At 45.6% G+C, this 17566-nt stretch overlaps 1 protein-coding gene across 1 annotated transcript in view; it reads right to left on the bottom strand.

The window, feature by feature from the left end:
* LOC107118731 (tetraspanin-15-like) overlaps positions 1-17566 on the bottom strand; it is a 179672-nt gene that overhangs the window by 83244 nt on the left and 78862 nt on the right. The window contains exon 3 of the mRNA XM_015421085.1: positions 1630-1704. Coding sequence (XP_015276571.1) covers positions 1630-1704 — 75 coding nt within the window. The remainder of the gene's footprint in view (positions 1-1629; positions 1705-17566) is intronic.

Genomic DNA, 17566 nt, shown 5'->3' with positions numbered 1-17566 from the left:
CCTTCACTTGGAGTCTCAGAGCGGCTTACAAACTCCTTTCCCTTCCCCTCCCCACAACAGACACCCTGTGAGGTGGGTGGGGCTGAGAGAGCTCTCTTTCAAGGACAGCTGTGCCAGAGCTTGTGACTGACCCAAGGTCACACCAGCAGGTGCAAGTGGAGGAGTGGGGAATCAAACCCGGTTCTCCCAGATTAGAGTCCGCACACTTAACCACTACACCAAATTGGCCAGTCTGCTCTACCTTTCTCCGTGTTCCAGCTGCGTAAAGCTAGAAAAGGCAGCCAGGAGACTGCAGCGGCACCTTTTCTGAGTTATGCAAATGTATAGCAAAGTAACTTTTTAAAAAATGTATTTTTTAGTCTATAAATAATGCCAGCTTTATATTGGTGACAACAATATCTTTATAGATTAGTACGGAATACACAATTTAAATATAGGGTACTCCTCCTCCTTCCTAAAATCAGATCGATTGAGCCACCCCACCCCACCTCACTGCTCATCCAAGTTTATGCTGCTAATATGACTTAATGGGTGAAGGAAGGCAGCATACTATAGCCCAATCTTGTCAGATCTTGGAAGCTAAGCAGGGTTGGTACTTGCATGGGAGACCACCAAGGAAGGATCTGCAGAGGAAGGCAATGGCAAACCCCCTCTGCTTCTCACTTGCCTTGAAAGCCCCTTGCTGGGGTCGCCATAAGTCGATTGTGATTTGATGGCACTTTACACACACAGAAACGTGATTTAATAGCAACTTCCCCCAGCATTAGATTTTCATACAGGCAGATATCCTTTATTTATTCAGCAATATGCCTGTGGACTACCCTTTTGGACCTTAAAGAGATGTAGTGAGTGCAAGCACAATGGTTTCGCCTGGTACTTTCCCGTTGCTGGAAAGAGCACCACGATGTTCTCCTGGCTGCCACTCCTGGCCTTAGATGACTAGGAGGGGCAGAGGCTGTACTGAAACAATGCTCTTCCTCTGAGCTGCAAACAGTATTGTTTGGCTACATTCTTTTGGTCCTTTCCTGTTCTGGAAGAAGGCGTTTCTGAACAAGAGGCGTGCGGTATTGCCTACCAGGGCAAACGCCATTCATCTTTGCACCAAGCAAACAGGTGGGGAGCCATAATGTAAGCTGCAAAGAATAAATTGCCAAGATACCCTGCATTTAAAAATATGCCATGCTCTGAAATGCATCTCTACAGCTACAAGAGATGGTAGCCTGCACTGTCCCCTTCTAGATAAAAGATGGGATTCTCCAACAGTGCTGTAACCATGCTGTCTACTTTGAGAATTTCTGAACATACAATAGTTCCTGCCCATGTGCAGACGCTAATATTAGTATCTCAGACATTTATTAATGATTTCTCTGAGTTCTGTAAGTTTGTGGGACAGCAATAAATTACAGACTGAAAGACGGAGGAGGTGGTGAGAAGCGATTTCAATATCTAATCACATGGCTGATTACTCTGGCCCAGCTCTTAAGTTGGCATGACACCCAATATTCCTTAGATAATCCTCTGCCCAGCCAGTTTTTTAGATTCACAGCCCACAACCAGACTGGTCTCCAGTCTCTCTGAAATGGGCTAATACACATAGAAATTGCTCTCAAGAAGCAAAGTGTGACTTACCTGTTTCTCGAAGATTATTTCGACAAGCAGCAGCAGCAACTCTGTGATGAAGATCGCCAAGAGGACCCAGAAGAACTGTGCAGAAAACACAGGGGGAGGGGAGGGAAGGAGAGATTGGGATTGTGTTTCATCACATGGATACAGAAGTCATGAATAAATAAGTTTCCAGCTAATTGCATTCTCTGGCTTTGTTCATAGACAATGACAAAAGACACAATCTCTCTCTCAAATAAAAACCAGGCACAGACAGATGTACAGATAAATCAGCCTCATCTCTTTGCTCTCCCACTACATGCTAAATGGAGAAACAGCAGCAGAAAAGCAGGATCCTACCAAATGCATGAGCTGAGCTGCCTTGTCATTAGACAGGACTTTAGGTATGCACAATTGCAATGAGAATTTTGACTTTTCTCTCTTTGACTAACAGGTTCCCTTGCTTCCATATGACATCTTACAAATCGCATTGGGGTGGGCTTATGGTCTGAGAATCCACAACTATACTCCCCCAACCTCCCCCCCACAAAACTAGCTTCACAGTTCTTTGGGTACCACCCATCTGTGATTCAATGTGGCACCAGCAATGCACAGGGTGCTCTAAAATGGAACCAGAACCAAGATCAACTGAGCGACAAGTGCACAAACACCAGACACATGTGACAGGAAGAGCTAATGTCAAGGACAGAACAATGGGCAGCCATATAGGCCTGTAGCCAAGATTATTTTGCTTGTGGTGCATATTTTTTTCTTGTGGAGCAGATAGAACATCAAATAAAAAATAAAATAAACATGAATTGCAGCTCTTCAAACCTGAATTGTATTTTGCTCCCCTCCATCAGCTGGTCAGTTTCATGCCTTGAGGAATAGCTGTTAGGTCTAACAGCTGATGGGAGGGGACTGAAATTGACCCAAAGCAGCACACAGCTTTCCTTTCCATCCCCAGCCCCCTGCAGCAGCCCAATGGCTGGGGAAGGAAAAGAAAGCTGCCCTGCTGCTTCTGGTCAGTATCACTCCCATTGGAGCAGTTGTTAAAACTGGGGACCAGAAGCTGCAGGGCGGCTTCCCTTTCGTTCCCCAGCCTTGCTGCTGCTGTTGGGCTAGGCACACTGGGGGGTGGGTGTGTCTGGCATTCTCAGGTGGTGGGGCAGGACTTGTGGATGGGGGGCTCTGCCGTTAAATGCCCCACTGTGGCTACGGGCTAGCAGCCACAGCAAACCAGCCAAGGACAGGCAACATAAGACAAACATAAGACAGTGATGGAGTATGTGCCACTGGTCCCAACCCTAGAGCTGAAGGTCACTCCTCTAACACACTATATACATGCTTGCTTTGGTATTAATAACAATAGTAACAACAAGCAGGTGTAAGAGCAATGTGAGTACACATGATTCAGGAGCAGGGTGTGCATGATCCAAGGTCCCAACATATGTTAGAAGCTTTGCTGCTGCTATACTAATTTGTTGGCTATAGAGGGCCAAGCTTCCTTCGGCCAAGAACTGGTCTTTTTATTTCCTTGCATTTCTGTCTCAGAAACATCTCTTCTCCTTTGCCAATCATCTGACAACTAGCTTCTGACATTCTGCATCAAGGCAAGGGACCGAGTTGCGAGGTGACTGGGTTCAGTAAACTGCATTATATTGGTGGTAAACTGTACACTTCATTAAATAAGAAAGCCAAAGGTGGGAGGGGCTCAGGGTGGGTAACGTCATAAAACAATACAATAAATACAGTTAACATTTGAACAATTTAAAACAATAATAAACATTAAAACACAGTCACAATTCAGACAAGTCAACTGGTTGTGGGAGGCTCCCTGGCATATTATTTGGGTTGGTAGGTGGATGACATCAACCTCAGGGAGGCCATAGCCAAAAGCCTGGCGGAACAGCTCTGTCTCTCAGGCCCTGTGGAATTGATCCCGCAGGGACCTCATCTCAACTGGGAGCATGTTCCACCAGGCGGAGGCCAGGGCAGAAAAAGCCCTGACCCTGGTTGAGGCAAGACAGATGTCCTTCAGGCCATGGACAACCAGGAGATGTTGGTCCATAGAGTGTAACGTGTGTGTGATTAAAGGAAGGGATGAGGCCACGAGACGGAGTCAAACTGTACTTGTATGACTCAAGAACGGAAGCTGTGGATGTGTGCTGCATGCAATATAATGAAGATTCTTGCGGGACTGAGGAAATTTAGCATGGCAGAAGCTTTTGTGAGCCAGGGTCCACTTTGGCATCTGACCACGTCAAGTTGGACAAAATAGGACCTGGCTCATGAACGTTTCATTAGTCTTCAGCGTCTCATGAATTCTTGCAAGAGACTTTTCTTCACACTTATAGCACAAGGACATAAGAAGAGCCATGCTGGATCAGAACGACGACCCATCAGATTCAGAATTCTGTTCACACAGTTGCCTGCTGGGTGCTTCTAAGAAGCTCACAAGCATAACCTTGCCTCTCTTCTCACCTGAGAGGGATGATTTAACTTTCCTCAGACAATGTGGGCATTTGCATAAACCCAGTCTTGGAATGCAGAGCACACCCAGGTTCAGTTATGGGGTTAATGTGAGTCTCTCTCATAACTTCAGTTTCTCACCTTGCTGTGGAACAAAAGGAGAGAAACCTTTCTAATGGTAAAACCATGAAACCAGAGCACGGAAGTGCCAAATGCTGCTTTTGCCCTGCATCGTCTTTTCTCAGGCAAGCACTTAATCACGAGCTGAAATCCAGTGCTAATTATTAGCATGGTCCCCTTGCTGTGGAACGAAAGGAGAGAAACCTTTCTAATGGTAAAACCATGAAACCAGAGCACAGAAGTGCCAAATGCTGCTTTTGCCCTGCATCGTCTTTTCTCAGGCAAGCACTTAATCACGAGCTGAAATCCGGTGCTAATTATTAGCATGGTTCCCTTGAGAAAAACAAAGAACAGAGGACCGAAATCATACCTGTTTAGGTAAAAATCACAACTGTAATCTGACTCCGGTTGCCTCCTGCACTAGGTTTGGAAGGAAACCAGAAGGGTTTGCAAATGGAGGGGCAGCCCCAGGAATAATCACTCCCTCCCCTCCCCCTTCCCTTTCTGGAGGTAGTCGGGTGCAACGATGCAACCCAAGGCTTTCAACAAACCATGGCTCTCTAGTAAATCAGAGACTGAAGCCATGGCTTGAAGTCAATTTGCAACACATTTATATGAGGGAACCTCGCTTGTGCAAAATGAGATTTGCAGTCATGCATGTGCAATGTGAAGATGCAGATAAAGGGACCATGTGTTCCTAAGGCTGGAGGGTTCCAGAGGGGGAACTGCATTAGTATGCTGTAGCAAAAGCAAAAGAACCACACCTTTAAGACTAAGAGGTTTTTTGTTGTTTGTTTGTTTTGTGGCATCAGCTTTCATAGGCAACAGCCCACTTTGTGAGATGCATGAAGTAAGACTTCAGGTATCAAATACATATCTGTTCCCCTAGCTGCTGGTGGAAGCTTCCCTCTCACCACTGCTGGCTCTTGCTCCCCCCCCCCCTAGATTTGGATTTCTTTCTCACCTCTTGGTTGTCATCAGGTTTTGCCTGCTATTTTAGGTTGTTAGAACACACAATTCCTACCTGAACTCTAGCATTTTGCTGTGATGTCTATTGCATGTGCAGACATCACAAATAAGGCTTTTCAGGCTGTTTAGTCTCCCCCCGCAAAAAAGCCCCCCCTACAAAACTGGGTACTCTCTAGGCCTGTAGCCATTGCTGTGGCACTGGGGGAGGCTGTGCCCCCTATCAAGTCTGCAGCACCCCCACCCAATCTTCCCTTTCTGGTACCGTTTTTCCAATTGCTTCGTGCCGCACTGCTGTTGCGTTGGCCTGAAGTGATTCTCTAACCCTCCTTACTTCTGCTCACCTTCTGCAGGAGGAAGCAGCAGCAGCAGCGGGCGGAAGGAGAATTAGATAATCTGGCGCAACAGCAGCATGGTGCAGTTAAAGCAATACCACCATTGTTGCCAAGAAGCAGGAAGAACCGGCAACTGCTCACCACTGGCGGAATAAGGAACTACTCCTCTCCCTCCCCTCCACTGTGTCTGTGCTAGGGTGGCGGGAACAATCATGTGACCTGTTTAATTTAATTTCCAGTACTCCCCCCTGAAAAAAATTTCCTGGCTACATGGCTGGGACTCTCTTGGGTTTGTAGAACCCTATGTCACTGTCCGTGCTGGCACTGACTAGCACTGATATCATTTGATACACAAACACTTGCTAGCTGAGCCCTACAAATGCTTCTGCCACAATAAATCTCTTGATCTTTAAGATGCCACAAGACTGCTATTTATTCCTAAGGCTAACTTGCAATATGCAAAGCCTGCTTGGTAGGGCACTGGCACAATGTCTGTCCCAGCTATACTCATAGAATCACCAAGCTTTCTCACAGCCTCTTCTAACAAGATTCCTTTTGTGAGATAACATCTTCAATTAGTACCAAGGGCCAAATTCAGTGGAGCTTCTCAGGGGATTAATGTAACCCAAGTGCCTGACAATTATAGCACCTTATAAGGAAAGAAAAGAAATTTTGCTAAAGTTCAAAATGGACAAGTTAGTTAATAAAGGGTTCAGCTACCAATTAATCAAACTCACAGTGGGAATAAATCCCTAATCTCTTATTCAATTAAACACTCACTCCTGTCAGCCATCCTTAAGAAGTTCCTCAGTTCCACTGTCAACAATAAATCAAACCCCATTCCTTATCTGAGACCAAAATTAATCCTGCCTTCCAATCCAAGGGGAATGTGTTAACTGCTTGTGCTTGGTTTAATTAACTCATGAAGTTTTACCAGAAATGATACAATAAGAGTGGAAAATTTAGCAGAGTTGACACTGAATGGTGTCTAAATTTAAAATGTTGAGGTGGATTTAGAGGTTTCAATTTCACTAAAACAGCTACAGAAAAAAGGTTTAAATCAAAGTAGCCACATTTCTGAGGAGGACGCCAAACATTTCTGGATATACTGGTCATCCCTTAGAAAGTTCCACAAGATTGGATTGGAAGCGTAATGAATCACAACTCAGGAAGCAGCAGCCATTCCCCAGGGGGCCTGTCTTGTGTCCACTGGCCATACTCAGACCATGGCTTGTTCAGGACAAGAACAAGCCAGAAAATCTTTGACTTCAAACATTTCTTCTGTCTCTTGCCTCCCCTTATGTGTCATTCTGAGAATGAAGACTCTCTTATGTCCATCAGTGGCTATTAGCCACAAGGCATAGATGGAACACTATGTCTGGGGAAGTGGTACTCTGTATTCTTCGTGCTTGGGGGGCTACAATTGGAGGGCTTCTGGAGTTCTGGCCCCACTGGTGGACCTCCTGATGACACCCTGGGTTATGGCCACTGTGTGACACAGTGTTGGACTGGATGGGCCATTGGCCTGATCCAGCACGGCTTATCTCATGTTCTCCTATGTTGTTCTCTTATGGTTAGGAAGTATTCAGTCTAATCAGAGATTGTGTGACTTCCAAATTGTGTAGTTTAACAAATTTGGAATTCTTTTCCCTGTCTACAAAACAGAAATCCAAAACTATAGTTAGCAAATGTGAATGTTATAGTAACTACTGTGTGCCAAAAGAGCTGAAATAATTCATTTGCTGGCTGCACAATGGGGGAGTGCATGAGTCCCAGGTAGCCCTAGATGGGTTCAGATTTTGGTAAACTGTGTTGTCCATTATATGTGAACTAGGGTTGCCAGCTCTAGGTTGGGAAATTCCTGGAGATCTGGGGGCAGTGCCTGGGAAGGGTGGAGCTTGAGGGGAGGCGGAAACTCCTTGTGGATGTGGTGTCACTCTGATTTTCCTAGTCTCCATGGTATACTGTAGAGTAGGGGTCCCAATCTTTTTGAGCCTGTGGGCACCATTGGAATTCTAACATAGCATGGTGGGTGCAGCCAGAAAATAGTTGCTGCAGGAGTCAGAGCCAGCCACAAATGGCTGCCACAGCTTCCCTTCAATCACACAGTGAAGACTGACATGCTGTGGTGGCAGCTGCTGCCAAAGCAATGTTTCAAAAAATCTGCACTGCCAATTGAATCTCCAGTGGTCAGACTCCATGCTGGGCTGAGGCCACCTAGCCCCATCCACTTTCTACAAACACTTCGTGGGTGCCAGAAAGGTCTCAGCGGTTGCTGGGGACTCCTGCTGTAGAGCTGCCATTTCTTTCAGGGAAGAGTTCTCCAAAGTCTGGAGATCAGTTGTAATTCTGGGGAAACTCCAGGTCCCACCTTGTGGCTGACAACCCAAGCATGAACAAGGCTTTTGCATGAAAGGGGGCAGCCCCTCCCTCCAATGAGCAGCTTCCTGACTTCTCCTTAATGAGGATATCTGCTTTTTTGGGGGGGGGGGGCTCAGCAACTATACCTTTTCTTTGGTATAGTTAGGGCTCAAGGCAGCAGCAGGTTCTGAACTCAAGGGGAGGGTTGGTGGGGACTTGGGCAAAGATAACTCATACTTACAAAAAGGCAACAAAGCACCCTTGATCCTTAGGGGAGAAGTGAGACTTAGTTGGTATCCTAAACCCTGCAGTCCATATCCTGGCACTCCAGTGCAGTTGCTATTCTCTCCTTTGGGCATTTCTTTTCCCTGCAGAGAGAGCACATGGTACCCGCTAGATCCATACGCACTGCATCATTGTCAGTAACATGCCAGGACCTGGACCAAAGACTGAGCTATTAGCTTGCTGACAGAAATGCTGCATCAGTAGAGTCACAAGCAAAGGGACACTTTCCCAGCATGAAGGGCTTAATCCTACTTCCCTAGGAGGAAGTGTGGACTGCACATGCATTCAGCACTAGTGTTTGGAAAGGACTTCTTCCATATTGGAAAAGGGTCATTGACAAGCCACCTTTCAAGGGCTGCCCAACCCCTCACACAAACTTGTCACCATCATAACAATGAAATATACACTCAAATGTAATCTGATGCATTATCTCAAGAAAGCTTTCGCTAGAATGACTGTTGGAAGAGTTTTAAGGTGCTACTGGACTCCTGTTTGATTTTGCTGCCACAGAGCTACTCATCTGGAATGATCATTTTGGCAAGAGGAGCTCAGTCAGGGGGCAATCTCCCTCCCCCTTTAGCACCCAGACTGGTGAACAGTTCTGGCAAACTCAAAAGCTTGCACACTGTTTCATATCCTTTGGATTGGTTATAATTATGTGGCCTTTGTATTTCGAATTCCACCAGGGTTCTTAGACAGTGTTATAATCAACTCATATAAGCAGAGCTCCATCACATTCTGGTGTGACCAAGAAGAAAAACATGAAAGTATGCAAAAAGTTTGGATCAACTTTCAGTGACTTTTCTTGAGTTCTATGGGACAAAGTAGGTGAGCTACAATATAGAACCTCTATGGTGTCTGAAGAAGGGAGCCTTGACCCTGAAAAGCTTATACCCTGAAACTCTTTTTGATCTCTAAGGTGCTACTGGACTCAAACCTTTAACTGCTATACTGCAGACCTACAAGGCTGCCCTCTGAAACTAATATAGAACCTAATTCGCTCACCCCAGGAATGGCTTGCCTTGTACAAATTTAGCTCAAGTAGCTGCTATTAATTTCTATGGAGAAAAGGGAAATGCTGAACATGAAGCAACATTGTGATGTGGGCAAAACCAGTCTCCACTGATAAGGATGGCAGAAACAATGTGGCTCTCGCATCTTTCATTCTGAATACCTGCCCAGACTGAAACTTGTCTCTGTTTTAGCCCACTGACTTGTAAATATGACCCATAGGTATAGTTCTGATATGCAAGGAACCTGCAGCTCACTCTGGCTTTCCGCTACTACACTTTACTTTGCAGACCGCCTTTGAAGTGCTTTCATGGAAGAAGTGTTTGAAAACAGCAGGTGGGCAAGATATCTGTCGATTTCAATTTTAAGAAAGGTCTAGATGGAACAGGAAATGCTGACTGGAGTATGCTTTTCCCCTTGATACACATTTACTATTTGAGTTCCGTCCCGTCCCCCCGTCCCCAAACAAGGAAAGCGACAATGGAAACAACTTTGATTTTTTTTAAAAAATTACATTCAACTAAATGCCATCTTAACTGTAGAAAACACTAATATTTACAAATGGGAAGAGAAATACAGCAGCTTCACAAAGATCATCTGTCATCTCAGAGGTTTAAGTCAATGTTGGAAAAAAACATTTCAGCAAATCTCCGGGGGGGTGTATTTCGGTTGTTAGGACGGGGATGTTTGCATAAAAAGATATTAGAAAGATTGTTGAAGGGTTTGAAAAAGCCAAGAAAAGGACAACCAAAATGATCAAGGGGTACACTACCTTCTCTGTGGGGTAGGGGTCATATGATAAATGTTGATAAAAGGATGCATGGTGTGGAGAAGTAGACAAAGAGAGATAACTTTATCTGTGTAACTTGGGGTCACCCAGTGAAGCTGATCAGCAGTTAAGTCAGGGCAGATCAAAAACATGGAGAGTTAGATCCTATGACTCCCTTACACTAAACTGGTTCCTATGATTTTTGTTCTGTTAAACATTCCTTCAATACAGAAAACCTTCCTCCAATGGTGAATGACATTTTTTTGATGGAGAAAGCCTTCCTTTGATGAAGTCTCTCTATGTTTATTCTGCCACAATAAACCTGTTCACTTGTTCACACTGGTTTCAGTGGGAAATATGTTTTTAGATGTAACCATTACCAATTGGATTGGAATGAAAGGGATTGTATTCCCTGTCCAAGAGAACTTCTCTAGCCCAGGTTACAGGCAGATAGGGAGAAGTGGCTGCATACAAGTGTCATGATAAAACAGTCTATAAATAACAGTTTGATTAAACTCTGGTTTGTATGAGATCTAATTGCAGGCTGCCCAATAAATCGTAGTTTGTTGCTAGATACTAGAATGCCAATTCTGTGGTTAGTACTAACTACGGTTTATTGTGATGTCAATGCAAAAATCCCAGTTCAGTTGCAATATCCCTCTCAGCCTCCAGCATACAGAAGCAGTACGCAAGCAGAAGAAAAACCTGGCTGCTGCAGCTGCTCTCAGCTATGGACAGGGCTTTCTAAGAACTCTCCCTCTCTCCCTCCATCCCCCCAGCTAGAGATGACACTCCATGCAGGACTGTACTTCTCCCAATGATATATTTAAAAGGCAATGGGGCAAAGGGGATCACTCTAATAACAAGGTTCTTATTTAGTTTGCCAACATATACAATAGAAATGTATCCACAGAAAATACTGTTCCAGTCAAAAACAGCTCATGACCTATCTACTGCCATACCTTCCTCCCTGTAAACAGAGCTCCCCCTTCAAGTTCCCCTTTATATCCCAGGTGAGTGAGAATGAGCAGAGAATGAGTGACAATGAACATGCAATTCTTCCCAAGCTTATACTATATTTGAGACGAAAACTACATTAGGGAATGGGGAAAAGCTTTGACTTCAGCCCTTTTGGGAGAACTTTTTTTCTAGAATAAGAGATGTTGTTTCTCAAGCTATAAGAGCTAGAAAACTCATGAGCATGCAGCTTTTTGTTGCTTGAGGAACTCCATACTTTGCATTGACTGGCACAATTTTTGGTCAGAAGAAGACACATTGTCGAAATGGCAGCACCAATCCGGAGACCACCGTACCGCCTTTTCGCTTCTGTTTCTATTGTATTATCTCTTGTAATAATCACATTCAGAAATTAATGTTTTGTATAACATCTTTAGATAAATAATTGTGAATGCTTCTTCATCACAGTTGTATGATTCATACATTGTCAGGGCTAGGGTTGCCAGAAGATGCCCTAAGTGAACAGACCTATGGATATATGACCTACAGCCTCTTCCCCATGGTGGAATCTCCCACCAAGTGTGTGTGTAATTGAAGCAAACATGGGGAAGAGGCAGGGTGCTTGGACCTTTCTCACCTGACCACTGCCTGGCCTGAAGGAGGACAATGATTGGCTGGAAATAAGCCACATACTCGACTGCACCCTCATGATTCCTTCATGCATATGCGCCCAATGGTGTGTTAGGTACCACAGGCAAGCAGCAACTATGCCACTGTGCTTAAAAGTCCACCAACATTTCCCTGCTTTGGAGAAAGGGGATGCAATATGTAACACACAGTGGAAGTCCCATTTCTCAGAGTCAACAGGCTAAACAGCAACTTGAACTTTTCTTCCATTTGAAAAGTTCCACCAGCCTGAACAATAAACTGCCTGCCAGTTTTTCTTCCCAATGTAAGAACCTAAGAATGTTGCAATCGAAAGCAAGCCAGTCGAAGGAGTCATGACACAATTACAGCAGGATCAGGCACACTCAATCTCATCATGAGCTCAAGGGAAAGCCACAAGTGACAAAACACACCATATATGGCTCCCACGCCTGTGGAGGAGCACTCGCACTGTCTCCCAGGCATGTCTATAAAATTAACTTCAGAAATCTGGGTCCTGCCAAGGCGACTGAAAGCAGAGACTTAAAAAACAACACATGATTTTTCTGGAACAGGATCCCAGTGGAAAGAATAAACAGCCCTTCATGAGAACAAAAGAGCTTTGCAGCACCTTAAATCACAAAGCAAGAAAGAAAATCCACTGTTAGTGTGAAAGAACCCTCTTTGCAGAATCAGTGCACCAGGAGAGATGCACAAACACCTTCATTTCTTGTACTGGGATCCCCAGTGGCCATTTGTTTGGTACCCCAGGTTCAAGGCAGCCCAGATGCTCCCCAAACTGGCACAAGCAAGTTCCCATTTGCCCTTTCCAGAACTTTAGAAGCCTGACCCCTTCATTTCTCAGGGCACTGAACTGAAATTCTGTTAAAAGAGTGTGCTTTAATCTCCAGGGTTCCCAGCAGGGCCTTTTCTGACACCGGAATCCTAATTGGGTGTGTAAAAGACTCACAGCCCCCTTTCTTTAATCCTATATGCCCAGTTTATAATGAAACAGTCGATGAAGTTGAAAGCTTGCCTACTGTTATGTGCCATTGGGTTAGTCCTAATAAAAGGATAATAACATGGATTGTGTTCTAGACTTTAACAAACTGAGATGAATTAAACAATGCAAGGGAGAAAACAGACAAAGATTGTAGGTAGCCACATGTGTCCAGAGAAAAATTCCAAAATCCAGAACTGTATAATAACATTTATTAAGATCAACTAAAATATTCCCAAAGGGTATGCTGAGTTATTTAGAACTCTTTACCAGCTGAGACACCCAATACAAAAACCAAATGAGAGAGGGGACAAATTTGTGTACATGATGTAGGCTTGCCAAGTCCCCCCGGGAGGGCGGGGAAACCCTCGTCCCAGAGGCCCGTTCCCCGCCACCAGTGGATCAGACCCCGGGGGGAACCCCACCCCAACTCTGTTTTTCCCTCAGATGACCACGGCCCCGCCCCCTGCGCGCCCGGGCGCAGCCGCGTCACTTCCGGGTAACGTGCGCACTTCGCGCACGCACGTACACTCCCGGAACAAGCCGGGAGTCCCCTGGTGTGGCTTAAGGTAGGACTTGGCAACCCTAACATGATGGAAAGGCCTCAGGTCTATAGATAAAGACCTGAAAAGCTTGCATGCTGTTTTAAATTTTTAAGTTTCAAATAAGAGGGAGAAAGTGGAACACTGCAGTGCAAAACAAAGGAAAATTGAAACTTTTGGGCTACAGCACTCTTTTATTCTGTGGTAAAAAGCAACAAATGATAACAGTTAACAAAGGGTTAATGTTTGAAGCACAGTTTCTAGGCCCAACTTGTATTCCATGTAAATAAACCTGTTGAGTACCTTCACAAGCATTTAGGGTCCATACTTTGAGGAACCTGGAGGATCTTCCTAAGTTCTCTTTATAACAGAGGAATCAGCCTCTTAGCAAACCTCTTTCCAAGATGAACGAACCATAGAGCTAGCTGAAGTTTTAGGGCTAAAGCCTCACTATCATCAACTACTCATCAACACAGGCCAAACACAAAAGCAAGACAAACAGGCTTGTGTTGAGCACTGAAGGAATTCTGAAGTCCTCATAAGGCAAGCCCCCCCCCCCGGCTTTCTAGACAATTTTATTTTTTCCAGTTTATGATGTAGAGCTTGTGACTGAAGAGAAAAGAATTGAAGAGGAGGGAGAATCTTACCAGCAGTTGTGACTTTTTAAGCATAAAACTTTACAAAGGCCCCGGTCACACGGGCCGGATATCGCGGGGGAGAGGCGTTGCTAATTGCCCCGGCGCAGTCTGATCCGCGATTATGCGATCAGACGCACCAGCGGCACACCACCGGTCCTTCCCTTGGCGCCAGCAGGTAAACGAGGGACCGGAGGGGAATGCTGCGTGCCGGCGCAATCACACCACGGGCATCTGGAGGCAGCCCATGGCAAACGTTTACTAGTACCTTGGAGGTACTAGTTTTTTTAACGCGCATTGTCGGCGGTAAGCCATGGGTGCACTCCGCTTTCCAGATGTTGGGGTGTGATCGCGCCCGGATAATCTGCCCACCATCTGTGCCTCTCCCGTGGCAACTTTGCCGTGTGACCGGGGCCCAAAAATAGCAAACAAAAACCAATCAGGAAATTATTTTTACATAAATGATCAGGGAGATTTTTTTTCTTGACTCGGAGAAGCGCTTATATATAGAAAGCTCCTTTTTTGAAAGATAATTTTACCAAGCTGCTTCTTTGAAATGCTATTTATTCTTACCCAACAAAGAGCCTTCAAACTTCTCTTGAGCAAACAATCTGACAGCATTATTTCCAATGCACAGATAAAACAGTGAGAAATGAGAGCGCTGAGCAGATGAGCAGTCTTTGGTGTCTCTGAAGAGCACTTCCTGTTTTATCATCTGCCTGCTAATTGGCTTGTCTGTCTGGTACTCCATCCAAGCACAATATTTTATTTAGATAAATCACTATGATTTATTTATAAGGCAGCAAATCTTGCCCCAATCCCAACCCAGAAAAGAAGACCGGAGAAAATACGACATTGCTTGGATCAGCTCAGCATCACTGAACGATATGACAGCACAAACTCTGCCGTGTGCATGCTCCACAATCTTCTCTCTTGCACAGTCTGGCATCTGCAACCTCAGGCAAGGGCTCTGATGAATAATCGGAGAGGTTCCCTTCCTGTATACAAAGGTAAAGGTAAAGGTTCCCTTGCTCGAAAGCCAGTCGAGTCCAACTCTAGGGTTGCGGTGCTCATCTCCGTTTCAAATCCGAAGAGCCAGCGCTGTCCGAAGACGTTTCCGTGGTCATGTGGCCGGCATGACTAAACACCAAGGCGCACAGAACGCTGTTACCTTCCCACCAAAGTGGTACCTATTTATCTACTTGCAATTTCTTGCTTTCGAACTGCTAGCTTGGCAGGAGCTGGAACTAGAGATGGGAGCTCACTCCGTCATGCGGCAACTCGGGTCTCGAACTGCTGAACTACTTCCACAGCCTGCAGTTTAGTGTCTTAACCACTTGAGCCACTGCAGCTCCCTTCCTGTACATAAGCACTCTTAAATGGATGCTTCCGTTTGGCAGTGATTCTCCATGAAGCTCTCATTGCTGCTGTGAATGCAGAGCCATTTGCAGAGGCAAAGGAGCATGCACTTGGCAGTTTTCCCTGTGCATCCCTTGCCTCAGCTCACTCCAGCTGTCACCACCACCCCTACTCCATCAGAGGTTGTTTTTTTTTTAAAGGAAATGGCTCAATATGTATAGGTCAATAACATTATAACCAATCCAATCCAATTACCTTTATTGGGATGTAACACTTGCAGACTCATGAACAACAATAACAATGACATAAAATAATGTTTGCAAAAAAAAACCAGGTGTAAAAAGAATTGTCATATAAATATACCAGCGAAAAGAACCAATCAACTGAATAGAGATCAAATAGAAGTAGCACCAAAGAGAAATTTTGCAGCAGTTTCCATTATCTCATAATTTGAATTATCAAGAAGAGTAAGATTCTTTAGACTATCAGAATATTCTTCTAATTGAGCCAAAACAGGATTTAAGAATTCCAGATGTATCACATAATAGAAGGGACACTGTAACAAAACATGGGAAGTCGTTTCAATATGATCATTTGTGCATGGACAGCATCTATCGGAGAAGCGTACAACCTGGAAGCGGCCAGATAATAAGACCAAAGAAAGGGCTCTATAGAGTTTGGGAATATGAAGCTGATAGAGATAAGAGGCAGCTTGGCTGACTTTAGGGAATATTCCAAAATACAGAGGTGAACATGTTTTGTTAGCAGTGTTATATAATGAATGTAACTCAGAGTCAAGTAGATTGGTTCTTATAATTGAAAAAGCCTCGGATTCGGAAGTAAGTAAATAATCTAAGGTGATATCTAGAGATTTAATTTTGGATTCTATATAGGTAATCCAATTTGAGTCATTAGATTATAATAAAGGTGACAGGTGTAGCTAAAGGAATCCAAACCGAAAAGAAGGCAAAGCCAATACTTAATAGTAGTAAGCCGCACTTTAGTTATCAACATGTTCTGGCCACATTCCAAGCATATTGGGACCCCAAATATTTTTCTCAGGAAATAAGACTGAGGCTGTTCTATGGAATTTCCAACTGTATATATAACAAGAAAGGGGACCCGCGAAAATCGCGGGGGGAGGAGCGGGGGAGCTCCACACAGAGCAAGTGGAGGAGGAAGAAGCAGGTAAGCTTCCCCCCCTCCCGTCGGTTCCCCTGTCTCCTCCACCCCCCCTCAACTACCACCCCCCGGCCTCTCCCCCCCCGCTCCGAGCAACCTCGAAGTGTGGCCTGCGCCAGTCTCCCTCCCTCCCGCTGCCGCCACTGGGCCTCACCTGTCGGTCATTCCCGCCCGCGGCTTACAGCCGCCGGGCCTCGGCAGTCTCCCTTCCCGGCTCCTGGCTCCGAGCAACCTCGGCTGTCTTCCCCCCCTCGTCTCCGGCCTTGCCGGTCTTCTCCCCCCCTTCAAAGTGAGGCCCACGGCTTGCAGCCGCCGGGGCTCGCCGCCGCCGCGCCTTGCCGCCACCTCCTCCTCAAAGCGAGGCCCGCGACTTGCAGCCGCCGGGGCTCACCGGGCCTCCCCGCCTCCTCCTCAAAGCGACCGGTCACTCACTCGTTCCCTTCCCCCCCCTGAACCGAGGCAGTTTGCAGAGCGTTCCTTGCGCATGCGCAGGAGAAGCTCTGTGACTTTTGGGGGGGTTTAAGTATCCCCCCGATTTTTTTTCCAGGTTTTAAGATTTTTGTGCACACCTGGGGACCGTCCCACATGTGCACAAAAATCTCCACCCAAGTGCCCCTGGTGCGCGGATTTAGGTATTCGCACACACGGGGGCCACTTCACTATTAGATATATAGATAGCTGGGCCCCTATTTTGGCGGTAAAGGCTTTTAAAGCAGCAGGTACATACTGGCTACCTCTTCCTGAGAAGTAAAATTTAGAGATTGCTGCCACATTTACTTTAGCTGTATTAATTGCTATTTTTCGATGACAAACCTATGAGGCGTTATATTGGAAATGAACACCAAGATATTTAAACGCAGGGCTATTTTTGGGCAGGAACGCACAGGAAAGGAGTTCCGGCTGGCTTCAAGGTTGACCATGCCCACTACAGCCAAAACCTCTGTGTGTGCGTGGCTAGAGAGGGAAGGCCTGGAGAGTGACCCCCTGGGGCCCCTGGAAGGATCGGGGAGGCATTTAAATGCTTCCCTGTGCCTTCCTGGGGAGCCCAGGCAAGCCAAGGGAAGGCATGGGGGTGTGGTCTAATACGCTAATGAGCTGCACTGTCAGGGGTGTGGCCTAATATGCTAATGCATTTCTGCTGTTGGGTGTGTCCTGTTATGCTAATGAGTTCCTGCTGGGCTTTTTCTACAAAAAGAGCTCTGTTTAAAGGTCTTAACCTGTTCTAAGGAATGACTGTTGATTTTCCAGTCAAAGACCTTCCAGGAATTGGAGAAGACCAGTACTTTGGCATTATAACAATACAAGGGGTGGGACCCGCGATACTC

The sequence above is a fragment of the Gekko japonicus genome, unplaced genomic scaffold (genome assembly GCF_001447785.1).
Source record: "Gekko japonicus isolate JY-2015 unplaced genomic scaffold, Gekko_japonicus_V1.1 scaffold13, whole genome shotgun sequence".
NCBI classification, from domain to species: domain Eukaryota; kingdom Metazoa; phylum Chordata; class Lepidosauria; order Squamata; family Gekkonidae; genus Gekko; species Gekko japonicus.
The sequence above is the reverse complement of the archived record's forward strand: the minus strand, read 5'-3'. Positions and strand labels throughout refer to the sequence as shown.